Below are 13,174 nucleotides of genomic sequence, written 5' to 3' on the forward strand. Positions count from 1 at the left end.
ACCAAATAGAGAGGAACAAGCCCACTATTGCAGCACCAATCCACAAAGGGCCCTTTTGCTATGGGTTACATAGAATAACATTGTCCACCGTGTCAAATGCTTTAGACAGTTCGAGGAAAATCAACACACTGAAACCATCATCATCTGACCCACCGCGTAGATCATTTAGTTAAGATATCCAGACCAGGTGCATGCTCTGGTGGATGAAAAAAATACATTGGGCATCTTTCAAGATGTTATTCCACAAACAATATTACACCTTATCCTGTCACATGTTTTCCAGTATGTTAGATGCCTGTGGAAAAGAGAGGCAGGCCTAAAGTTGGATGGCCAGACTGGATCAACCCTGTTGTTTTCAGGAGTATTATGACCATAGCTTCTGTAAAGTGCTCCGGGCCTGACCAGAACTCCAGAAGATTATGGATACTAGAGAAATGTGGCAGTGTGGAAAGTAACAAGCCTTTGCCTATAGATACTGGCATAGACCCAGTTGTGATTCAAATTTATTGTTAGACTAATAGCTCAGGCAAGGATTGCCAAGATCTGGAGCTAACCCTCTGCTTGTACAGATGCATGAATATCTAAAAGCTTATTGTCAAAGAAGCACAAGAGAGTTGTACAACTCCTGCAATAGCATGATCTTAATGCAACAAGTTGTCTGATTGGCAAAACCTCCCACTATTCTAAATATCTCATTTTGAGGATTAGCTGCTCCTGGAATCTACCTAGGAAAATGCTGTATGAGCACTATGCATCTCACTTTTATAAACATTATGTGCAGTACGTGGTATGCTGTGCTTTTACTTCCTGTATTCCTTCCTCCAGGACCTATGAGCATCCCTGGTCTGAGTTTTAAGGCCAGCTAGGCAGACAGAACACCATGAAAATACTTTTCTTCTTTGTGACATGACTTTAAGTGCAGCAGGGGCTAACATCTGCAGTGGATTTAATAAGCCATGAAGGAGGTCTGCCTTTGCAGAGAAATTGAGATGGTTCTAAAAATTGTGGCCCATTCTCATTTTAAGGTATGGCTTATGTTGGGTACTAAAACAGTCATTCCACTGTTAAACCAGGTTTACTTTCATAATGGATATTAAACTAGATGAAGCACATACTAATTGATGGCCTCAGGAATAAGACCATTATTGTGAAATATTGGCTTTGAAACAAACTCTGTTTTGTGCAATAATAATGGGCAAACATGTAATATGTAAAAATTATATATTTAATTGAGGAGGACCCTCGCTGAGCCTCAATGCATGTTTGTGGGGTGTTGGAGTATGTCTTGCACTGTACAGGAGGGTGTCTCAGTGAGACTTCTAGTGAATCCATTATAGGAAACCAGGATATGCCTCATCAATACCTTTTTATGTCATTGGTTGTGACCTAAATGTGCCTAGTTTCAGTAAATCTATCATTGACATTTTCTATATAAGAAAAGAAATAGAAAGCAAGAGTCTGATTTTCTTAATGCTCTGAAACCTGTGAATTTGTCTGGTTGTGTTTAATTTTAGGGAAAGAATGCCAGCAAACGCAAATCGAAGAAGAGAGGCCTTGCTTTCGACACAAACAACTTTAAGAGTCAATATGAGGTGAGGAATCCTAATCTGTGATACGACAAGGGCTCTGTGATACAGGCTTTCACATTGTTTTACTCAAAGTAACATATAAATAGAGCTAAAAGTCCTTCTGCTTTATGGGTCAGAAGGAGGTGATTGCGAGTGGAGGCTGCTGTATGAATTATGTTTCTTTTATATGAACACTACTCTGTGGAACACTATTTATTTGGTTCAATCAGGGCAACACATATGTGTTTAAATTAAGTGTTATTGTCATCTAGTGTGGGTGTTGTGAGCTGCATGTATGGCCCTAAACCAAAGGCAACTTCATAATGAGGGGAATTGGTATTTAACAGCAGTTAAATACCTGGCAACAAATAAGGGACATAGGGGCATATTTACTCGCCTCTACCGCCACTGAGGCATCACTTTTCGTGACACTCCGGTGGGGCTCTGCACTCTGCTGTATGCCCAAGGTGGGGCTAAGCCATTTTTTGTGGCTTAACGCCACCTTGTAAATATGACCCCTTCACACGCAGCACTTTGTATGGAAGGGGCATGCAATAGGTGTTGCTGCGGGTGTTCCACAGCAACATCCATTGCCTTTTGACGCTGCCCTAGATTTATGAAATTTTGTAAATCTGAGGCAGTGCCAATTTCTAACGCCACCCCAGGGGTGGCATTAGCGTGGCGCAACAAGGAGAAATGCTTTCCTTTCGCTCGTTTTTTGCTCTTTTTATTTGTGCTGCATTCTGCAGCACACATAGAAAGAGCAAATCACCTTTGAAGATTGTTTTTGTGCAGGAAGGTGCCCCTTCTTGCACAAAAACAATCTCCCCCGCCATGCAACTATGGTTCGACGGTGGCTGCATTTGCGCTTAGCAGCAAATTTAGCACTGGCACAGGTGGAAACATTGGGGTGCGCAGCGTATTCTTGTTATTACGGTGCATCTCTGGCCTCCCTGCACTTTTAAAGTGATGCAGTGCTGCGCTGTCAGTTTCGGTGCCTCGCTACTTTATTGTAAATATGCCCCATAGAATTTTAGACGGATAGCTGTCCCTTACTGGGTGCTTTCCATTGAGGGGTCTAAGTGATATCAATTAGACTGAGAAGTGAAAATGGAGTGATTTATTAAGTCCTTTGGAACCATCAAAGGCCTGGGGTAGTGGTGATGGTTATACACTTGTTAAAGCACCAGCTTCATGCCTAGTTTTCGCTGCTCTGCCATCATAGCATAAAACACTAAACTATTTTTTTCACAGGTCTGATATCAGAGCAATGATAACCAGATTTCAAATCCAGTAGTGCGGCATACTTAATATAGTTATTAGCATCACTCTCCTAATATAATCCTTCACACAGATAAATACAATGTACCAGCTGTCCCCGTTTGGGTCGTATCCCTTTTACTGACTTTCAGTAAAATCAGAATGCAGACAAACAAATGATAATGTCTGCATTCTTGGCCTTTTTTTGGTGGATACAAACTCATGATTCCACTGAGGATGCTATTGTTTTTTAGACATGTAGGATTGTGTTGTGATTGGAAGATGACTTGTTTTCAAGTCCCTGAAGAGGACTTACTTTGGCTTGTTCTAAGTAATGTATGGCTAGAAATAGAGGTATGTAAATTCTGGTAATACCAGGAGCTATGCTGGTGGTAGTGCCCATCTTCCAGTAATTCTCAGCAATGTCTATGGCATATATGAGCTGCCGGAGAACAATGCTGCTGCGTGTGAATCCCCCAGTTAACAGACAGAAAAATAAATACATTAGGAAAGACTACGAGTGATAATATCACTAGCGCAGTCCTTTCTGCTGTATTTACTAGTCCTTTTCATAATTAGGAGCCTGATATAGATATTGGCAGACAAGTGACAAATTTGAGGGATATTCCCTCTGCTGAAATCTAACTCCCAATATATCCTAGAGGATTTAGTTTTTCGGCAGACGGGATATCCGTCACTGTTGTGACGAAGCAATTATTTCGCTAATATCTAAATCAGGCCCTCAGTTTTTATCTCAAGACTTTCCAAGAGAAAAGTAAAAATGTTGGCCATCATTCCAGATGATCAAACTCTTGATTAAGTGGACTTCCAGGAGGGGAGAAGGATGTACTGATGTGGCAGAATTTACCACTAAATTTCTCCATGAATTCTTATTCGAGCAAGAACAACTGTTAAGCAGTGTTCCAAGGTTTTCATTATTGTGAACCTGCTTTCCAACCGCAGTTATTGTGGAATGGCTCTTCTCTATTTGAATCATACAAAATCTGGAGATACTGAACTGTTCACTAAATATTTTTGTATTTCACCATACAAATAGGCACAAGGTGAAGGCATTTTAAAGAAAGTGCACTGCTGATTTCTATAGGTTCTCAAATAAGGGCTGCCCAAGCTGACACCACTAAATCTTGGAAAATATTTTTTTCTCGGTTCCAGTACCTACTGGTAAATATACTTGACGAAACATAGATGTTCTAAAGAATAGGCAAAGTGGGCAGTTTCCCAGGATCCCCACCATCCAAGAGACCCCCTTGTTAAGGGATTTATCTATTACTCATCTCTGTCTCTTTCACATCTAAAACTCTTTCCCTCTGTTGGCTTAGCTCTATCTCTGACTCCATCTCTCTCTCCGTCTATTTCGTTACTCTCTACATTTATGTTTATCTCCATCTCTCCTCACCAATATCTTGCTCTGTCATCTGTCTATCCATACTTGACCCCACCCATGTATACCTCACTCTACTTCTCTATCTACCTCTGTTAGAACTGGCATCCTTAGGGCCGTCTTACCACAGACTTTTTGTCTTTTACCTCATCTTTTTTTGCTGTATTGTTTTGTTGGCCTGAGGACTCTAAGCACTTTACCACTGCTAATCATTGCTAAAGTGCATGAGCTTCTCCCCTAGATATGTTATCACTGGTGTATCCACAATTGCCATACTTAATTTACCTTGTGAAATGGTGTACCATATACACAGGGCCTGTAAATGTAATTCTACCAGTGGGCCAGCAGCACTGGTTGTGCCACCCACTTAAGTAGCCAGTAAACATGTCTTAGGCCTGCCACTGCTGAAAATGCATGTGCAGTTTCACTGCCACTTCGACATGGCCTTTAAAACTACTAGCCAAACCTTAAACACCCCCTTTCTTGCATAAATGTCACCCCTAAGGTTAGGTAGCCCATAGGGCAGGGTGCCATGTAAGTAAAAGCGGGACATTAACTTTTACGTTTTGCATGGCCTAGTAATGAAGTGAGGTAGAAATAAGAGAAAGTTATACAAAACAGACAGAGAGGTAGATATTGTTTAAGAGTGAGGTAGGGAGTAGAGAGATATCAAGAGCTAGAGATATGGACAAAGAAATGTAGAGAAAGGTAGAGAGGTGAAGTCACACAAGTTTGAGGTAGAGAAAGGGATAAGGTAGAAAATAGGTCAGTTAGAGAGAGGTAGAGTCAGAAAGAGGAAAGGTAGGCAGGTAGAGAAGTGTGGTGGTGACATGCTTTTAGATAAATGCAAGGTAGAGAATCCGTGGTGAGGTACAGAGAGTGGCAAAACAAGTACTGAGGTATAGAACGTAAGTTCAAGTAAAGTGTATAGTAAACTAGTGAAAATGTTACGGTGAGAGGGGCAAAGGGACGAAAGGGAGATAAGGTAAAGTAGAGAGAGAAGGAGATAATATCAAGTAAGAGAAGAGGTTCATATAGAGGTAGAGAGACAGGGTGAGAAAGAGAGAACGTGGTGAGGTAGAGGCAGAGGGGTGAGGCAGAGATATAAAAAAAACAGAGAGGTGAGGTAGGAAAAAGGCAAGTAAAGATGTAGAACTAAGCACTGATAGTGACAGAGAAATAAGAATGTGGGTGAAAGTTAGAGGGCAGAGTAGCGGAGAGAGTAGTATTTTAGAGAGACAGATGAGATAGACAGAGAGAGGTTGTTAGAAATTGGGTCTCTAGTTGGCAGAGGTATGCACCCTCTCCAAGCAGGGTCCATAATCCTATTCAGAGTAAGTCAGATACACAACCTAAGTTAACCTGTGCTCATCCTCTGGTAGCTTGGTAGTATTTATCTGGTTAAAAAAATAAGACCAACACATCAAAGATCCAAACAGTGGGGCATGAGATATCAATTACATGAATAAATGCAAAAGCAGTGCTGTAGGAATGAAGCACTGTGCTCTATGGGGGAATCCTCGCACAGCAAACACCACTTTGGCAGAGCAGCACAGGGTTATGATGAAGCACCACAGTCGCTTGTATAGTGCTCACACAAAGTTCCACTTCAGCAGAGTGGCGTGCAGCTGTGAGGAAGCGCCGCTCACAAGGTCTTCGATGTCACTGAAACCTATAGGAAAACAGGGGGCAAGCCAGCAAACCCTTGGAATCACTCTTGGGGGTAGTTCTTGGTTCCTGCATCTGGGCACAGGTCAGCAGGCAGCAGGGCAGCCCAGTCAGGCAGAGTAGCAGTCCTTTGGAACTGGCAAACCCTTGCAGTCCTTCAGCACAGCAGCCTTTACTCTAGCGTAGATTCTTCTATGTCCAGAGTGTACTGACTTTAGGGGGTCAGAGACCCAGTTCTTATACCAAAAAGTGTCTTTGATTTGGGGGATAAGTTCAGAAGATTTCTCTGAAGTGCATAGGTCCCCCTTTCCAGCCCATCCCTGGCTCTGGGGTATTATGAACCTGTCGCCTGAACATCACCAAAGACACCCTCACTGTTTCTAACCTACATGGGAGGAATAGGATGGTTAGACACTGAATCCAATATAAAATGTTGTTGAAAAAACGAAAAATCTTAAAATGTTTCTTTTTAGTACTGTTTGTCGGGGTGGTGCCAGACAGCTTCAGCTTCCTGGAGTTTTTGTGGGCCTATTATCTCATTTACAATCTCTTTATTAAGTTGAACAGGTACAAACAAAGCTTTGCACTGAGGACAGTTAGCGCTTCAATTTAGGCAAGCAATATATAATCACATTGAACATCGGTTAGCATAGCCTCATTTATGGGTACTAACATTGCATATATTACCAAGTCTTTCTCCAGGCTGCCTGAGTCTAGAAAGGGTCAAGGAGGAAATGGAATAATTCTCATTAGGAAACATCAGACAACAACAATACATTGTTCAGGTCTTATAATGTAGGGGTGATATCGTGAGGGTCTAGGCACACAGTGTGTAACTCCAATTGTGTGTATCTATTGCTGTGGGCGGGCCTGACCGATGTAGTGTCAAGTATGGGGGTAGCGAGGTATCACAGAAAGAGTTGTAACACTCTGAGCCAGGGCAGATTAAAGCAAGTAAACTCTATATGTGAAAGATAGCCTATCAAGGGCTGCCAAATAGCCTGAAATTTGTTATCAGTAAGGGACAGGCTATGCAAAATTCGCTCCATAGCCATGACGTGCCAGACACGGGTGAGTCACTAGGCTAGGGAGGGTGGCGTTTTCTGCTTCCATGCTATAGCTATTAGCTGCCTGGCTGTATGCATCATATAGCTAGCAAGAGCCCAGTCTGTATTAGTCATGGCTGTCAGATGGGTGGGCCTGAGTCCCAGGACTACTGTATGACATGTGGCTGGCAAGGTGTACCCCACTACATCTTTAATATGGCTTAGGACTTCCTTCCAGAAAATAGTGATCAGTGCACATGTCCACCATATGTGAGGCAAGTCAACCCGTTCTGAGCTGCATCTGCAGCAGGAGTCTGAGGTACCAGGGTACATGGAAGCCAGTTGTGCGGAATTATAGTATCATTTGTACATAAGCTTATAAGCTGTTTCTCCGAGGGAGAGACTGTGGTATAATTTAGGAATGTCTCACCATAGTATTTCCCATTGCTTGGGACAAATATAATTGGTAAGGGCTGTAACCCACTGGCGCTGGTAGTGGCTACGATTGCTGAGGTGTGGAGTTTTGCAGAACTCGAGTGTTGGAGATTAGCCCCCGGGATCCATCATAGGTCCTGACGAGCGATTCAAAAGGAGTGTTTGGGCGGATTATACCAGGATAGACTGAAGGGTGAAGAGCCCAGTGGCATAGGTGGAGGTATTGCAAGCGTGCCACTTCTGGCAGCCGATAGTCCTTTTTGCACTGCTCGAACGATTTTATGGTATCGCCCTGGAAAAGGTCTAGCAGGGTTCTACATTCAGCATCCGTCCAGGCACCAAAGGTGTGTGGGGCAAGGGCTGGTAGGAATGGGGGATTGTGAGCCAAGGGTGTATTCGGTGAGGGGAAGGTGGTCAGGCCCCTCGACTCTAGCAGACTTTCCCACGCATTCAGAACCGTCCTGGTCAGAGTTGCGAGATATGCACTAAGGGGTCGAGTGTGTCGGGGGAAGCCACGCCAAGTCCCACAAGTGGCGGCATGCCACCACCCTGTTCATTTCGAACCACTGGCTCTTGCTCTCTCTTGCCGTCCACGCCGAGACATATAGTAAATGCGCTGCTGCATAGTCGTCTAACAGGTTAGGGCAACCCAAGCCTTCCCTATTGTGGGGCTGCATTAAAAGAGAGTTGGAGAGGTGGGGCGCCCTCCTGTCCCAAATGAAGGCACGCAGGTTGCGCTGTAGCCTCAGTATGTCATTTTGGGGAATCGATGTGGGGAGAGATTGAAACAGGTAGAGCACTTGTGGAAGTATATTCATCTTCACCATGTTTATGCGTCCTAACCAAGATATGTGGAGAGGCTTCCATCGTCTGAGGTCCTCGAGGAGCGCCTGTCTGAGTATTGGACAATTTGCGCTCATCCACGTTTCCAATGTGGACGTGAGGTAGATACCCAGATATCTAATCTTGCCTGCCACCCAGCGTAACGGTGCCAGCCCCTGAAGCGCAGGGATGTTTGACTTTGGGATGGTGATATTCAGGACCTGCAATTTGGGGGGCTTCACTTTGAACGCCAAGATATCTGCAAACTGTGCTAGACAGGCTACCACTGGTGGTATCAAAGTATCCAGCTGGGTTAATGGTAAGAGGAGGTCATCTGCGAATAGGTTGATTTTATGCTTCTGTCCTCCAAATGATATCCCCTTGATCCGTTTGTCGCCGTTTATTGCAATGGCCAAAGGCTCTACTGCTAAGGTAAATAAGTCGTGACAGGGGACATCCCTGCCAGGTGCTGCGTCTAACATTAATGGGATCTGTGAGTCTTCCATTCACCCACATAATAGCAGTCGGAGACACATATGAAGCCATTATTTCAGAGATGACCGTCTCCAGAACCGAGCTGAGAAATCTCCAATCGACCCTATCAAATGCCTCCTCCGGATCCAGCGAGAGAAGGCATGCAGGGATTACGTGTCGGTGGGCTTTCTCAATCAGATGTGCTACCTTACGGATGTTGTCCACTCCCTGCCAGCACCAAATGAAGCCTACCAGGTCATGATCTATAAGGATAGGCATTTATCTCTCAACTCCAGTCGCTAATATCTTGGTGTAGATTTTGGCATCTGTATTAAGCAGGGCAATGGGGTGATAGGAGGCACATTGAATAGGGTCACTTTCCAGCTTGGGAATTAGTGAGATTTCAGCACCTGCCATCGTAGAACTGAGCCCCGTAACCTTGATGAAAGAGTTGTAAAGTGTACGCAAATGGGCCTCCAGGTCAGGAAGAAACATCCAGTAAAAACTCACCGGCAGTCCATCCAGTCCCAGCAATTTCCCTATGGGAAGTGCACGTAGCCCGAGGCCTATCTCTTCTGCCGAGATAGAAGATTCCAAGGCCTCTCTGTGTATGGACTCCAACAGGGTCCAGACGTAGGCACTCAGGTATGCGTCAATCTGTTCCTGCAATGTTGTTCCACCGCCGTAAAGAGTTTGGTAGTAGGCACGGAGGTCGTTCTGTTTGTCCCCTTCTGTGATTGCCTGGGATCCATCAGATTTTAGGGGCTTAGTTATATGTGCCTTATTTTGCTGTTGCCACAGCCTGCATGGCAGTAAAGCACCCATCTTGTTACCCCCTCCATAGTAGCGTTGTTTGAGTGCCAATAGGGATCTCTCAGCTTTGTTCATTTTATGAGCTTGCAGTTGGCCAACTGTCTTTTATTCCGGCAAGTGGGATGGACCTTGTCTAGTTGTTCCAGCTCTTTTATGTCAGAGGTCAAATTGTGCTCTTCTGTGTGCTCCGCCCAGCCACGTGCAATGGCTGTTGTGTTGATCACTCCCCGAATTGCGTCCTTAAGGCTGGCCCATAGGGTGTGCAAGGGGATTGTTTGATCCGTATGGTGATTGAAGAATTTGGTGATGTCATTTAGTATCTCTGCTACATCTATCGGGTCCCTCATCAGTCTCGCCGGGAATAGCCGCCTCTGGGATTTTCCCTAGACCCTGTTGGGTGGGAGCCATACCGCTTCGATATGTGCATGGTCAGAGATGGATATATCCGAAATCACAATGGTGTCGAGGGCGTGCAGAAGCTTATGTATGATAACTATGTAATCTGTGCGGGAGTATCTGGTGTGGATGTGAGAATAAAAGTTGTAATCATGTGTGCCTGGGTGCCGGTAGTGCCACATGTCCATGAGGCCTAGGTCGAGTATGCCCCATTTAAGTTCCACTGACATAGCTCCTGATGTGTATTTGTATGCCTGTCTAGGGTGGGGTCCCACACCAAATTAGGATCTCCCCCCATTATAATGTCCCCGCCAAATCCCTCCATTTGGGCTTTCAACATGCGGCGTATATAGGTATTCTTGGCAGTGCTAGGCTCATATATGTTAAGCAGGGTGAGGCACCCTCTCCCCTTCTGTAGGTGTATGGTCATATATCTCCCCTCCCTGTCCCTGATTACTTTGGGAATGTGTGGGTTAAAGAGTGTTTTACAGAATATGGCCACCTTCAGTGTCTTGGTGTCAGTGTATGCCCAGTGTCTTACAGGGTATTTTGGATGAGCCATTCTATGTCTGTCTATCCCATCTAAATGTGTCTCTTGGAGGAATACAATGTCAGGGTTGTATTGAAGAATATATCTCCAGATCTGTTTTTGCTTGTTCAGAGAGTAGAGACCCCGACTGTAGGAAAGTACCCTCTTTCTTGGCATGGTCACCCTCATTTTCATGCCTGTTGTCAATGAGTTTGTGTTCACTGGGATCCTGTTATCCAGGACCCCAGAGATTATGCTCTCTCCCTTCTAAATTGCTAATGTAGTTACTTTTTTTGTGTAGCCATTTTATGTATAGCTCCATGCACATTAGTTTAACATACTAGGCCGCTGTGCACTTTGCCCTAGATATATTTTATTCAGCTCCGCACTGTTATTTTACAATAACCAGTTTTTACGGTCTTGCTTTAATTTCTTCTATCACACAGTTTAGCTTAGTTCAGCACTGTGTTCTCAAATAATGCATTCTTGATGGCCCTGTGCTTCAGTCAAGGCTACAGTCTGGTACGTTGCCGGTAAACGTGGTAGAAGTTTAGTCTCCAGCATTCGTAGAAAATACACATCCTTACGTAGGGACATAGGGCCAGATGTAGCATTATTGCAAATTGCGACTTGCAATTTGCGAGTCGGAGCGACTCGCAAATTGCAAGTCGCAATTTGCAATGCAGAACGGTGTCTCAGACACCGTCTGCGAGTAGCTATGGGGTCGCAAAGACCCATCTCATTAATATTAATGAGGTGGGTCGCAAATTGCGGCCCCATAGCGACTATAGGCACTCGCAAACATGGAGGCCTGCTGTAGTCAGCAGACCTCCATGTTTGTGACTGCTTTTAAATAAAGGCGTTTTTATTTTTTTAAGTGTAGCCCGTTTTCCTTAAAGGAAAACGAGCTGCACTTAAAAAAAAAAACGAAACCTTTAGTTTCGGTATTTTTTCAGGGCAGGTAGTGGTCCCTTGGACCACTACCTGCCCTGAAAAAATAGTTTTGGGTCCATTCACAAAGGGGAAGGGGTCCCATGGGGACCCCTTCCCGTTTGCGAGTGGGTTACCATCCACTTCAAGTGGATAGTAACTGCGACTCCATTTGCGACCGCATATGCTGTCGCAAATGGAATTGCATTCCACTGCGAATCGCAAATAGAAAGGGAACACCCCTTCCTATTTGCGATTCGGAAATGCATTTTGCGAGTCGGTCCCGACTCGCAAAATGCATTTCTGCATGGGAAACACGCATTTGCTAGTCGCAAAGGGCAAATTATGCCGTTTGCGAGTCGCAAAGTGTTTCCTGCATCTGGCCCATATTCTCAGAACATCTGCGTGTTAGTTATAAAAACACTTTCTAGTCCTAGTACACTTCAAGAGGGAGATTCCAGCCAGGGACCCACAACTGTATGCTGAATGCCCCGTTCCAGATGCTGATGCAGATTACAGGCCTTTGCTCAGGTATGAGGGTCGATGTCCTCCCAGGGGAACCTGAAAGGCAGGCTTAGAACTTAATATGCTGTGCTCAAAAATATAACTTAGAGAGAGAATAACCTAGAGGCACTATGATAGCCTTATTCTTATGCTTCACTCTCATCATCACTATTTTAATATTACTGTGTTGTGTAGTTCTGGTTATTGCAGCTCACGCTTTGCTATTTAAAATGCAGTTGTTTTATTGAACCAATCTTTAAAACTCATACTGCCTGTATTGCCATTTATATGTGAGCCAGCACTGTGTGCGAGAGAACCGATTGTGACCTGAGTGACCACGTCTTCCCTGAGAAGTACTAATATTGGGAGAGATGAGGCACTGCTAGTTAGCCCGAGCAAAACCCGAATTTAGAGCGACAGGTGTCATCCACCGTGGGTTAGACTCAGTCCCCCATACTGTGAACGATCTTGCTGCTCAAAATCCACTAGTCTCATTAGGATAATGAGAGCCTTCGCGACATGGCGCCCAACGTTTGGTCAGGCTTTAATTTTCGGGTCCACCAGCATATCTCTGTCTCATTTTTATATAAAGGCCCCTCAGTTCCGTATACTGAGACGTTCGTGGTACTGAGGATTTCCACCACAGCCGTATAGGTAATCCTATTTTCAGCTGGCGGTTGTTCAAGCTTGAACTTTAAAAGGAAAAACCCCACCTTGGGGTGCCTTCTCTGAACTCTTAGTGGTTCTACGATGGCGAATCCCCAGGTTGTACAAATAGCTGTTAACATGAGACAACCTCTCACAGCGCACTTACTAGCAAATGGCCTTACGGCCCAGGGAGGTCCAGTCACGTTTGTGGTGGACGCCCATGCAGCTTATAGAACATAGCTTTTTTACTCTTGGGTCACATTTCCAGCAGTTGATGGAAACTCAAATACATTTCACACATATACAGTTGCGAACACGCCTGGACAATACAGGGCGTACGCATATTTAGAGATACCTTTATCGTATCAAGAACATAATAATTGGCTTGATGGTGCCCTACCCCATACAATATTACCAGTAAGGTTAGGTCCACTAAGTAATGATGGTCCTACCTGGCCTTTATTGGCCACATATACACCACATCCTGCGGTTGCGAATTTAGCAGTAGCTGAGGTTTGAAGCTTATACATTGAGTTAATAGCAATATACAGACAATTAGTGCAATTTGTGATGCAAACTTTAAATACAAACCCAGCGCGTGATGCTCCGACACAACCACATGCAGTCACACCAGGTATAAATCTGGTGACTGTACATTCAATTATGGGTAAAGTCCCGG

The 13,174-nt window shown here is 44.5% G+C and overlaps 1 protein-coding gene across 2 annotated transcripts in view; it reads left to right on the top strand.

Annotated features, from left to right (window-relative positions):
- The window catches only part of LOC138261674 (cyclic nucleotide-binding domain-containing protein 2-like), a 365,490-nt gene that overhangs the window by 139,825 nt on the left and 212,491 nt on the right, over positions 1–13,174 (top strand). For both annotated transcript variants that reach the window (XM_069210917.1, XM_069210916.1), the window contains exon 3: positions 1,515–1,592. In XM_069210917.1, coding sequence (XP_069067018.1) covers positions 1,515–1,592 — 78 coding nt within the window. The remainder of the gene's footprint in view (positions 1–1,514; positions 1,593–13,174) is intronic.

Source organism: Pleurodeles waltl, chromosome 10 (assembly GCF_031143425.1).
Source record: "Pleurodeles waltl isolate 20211129_DDA chromosome 10, aPleWal1.hap1.20221129, whole genome shotgun sequence".
Taxonomy (NCBI): Eukaryota; Metazoa; Chordata; class Amphibia; order Caudata; family Salamandridae; genus Pleurodeles; species Pleurodeles waltl.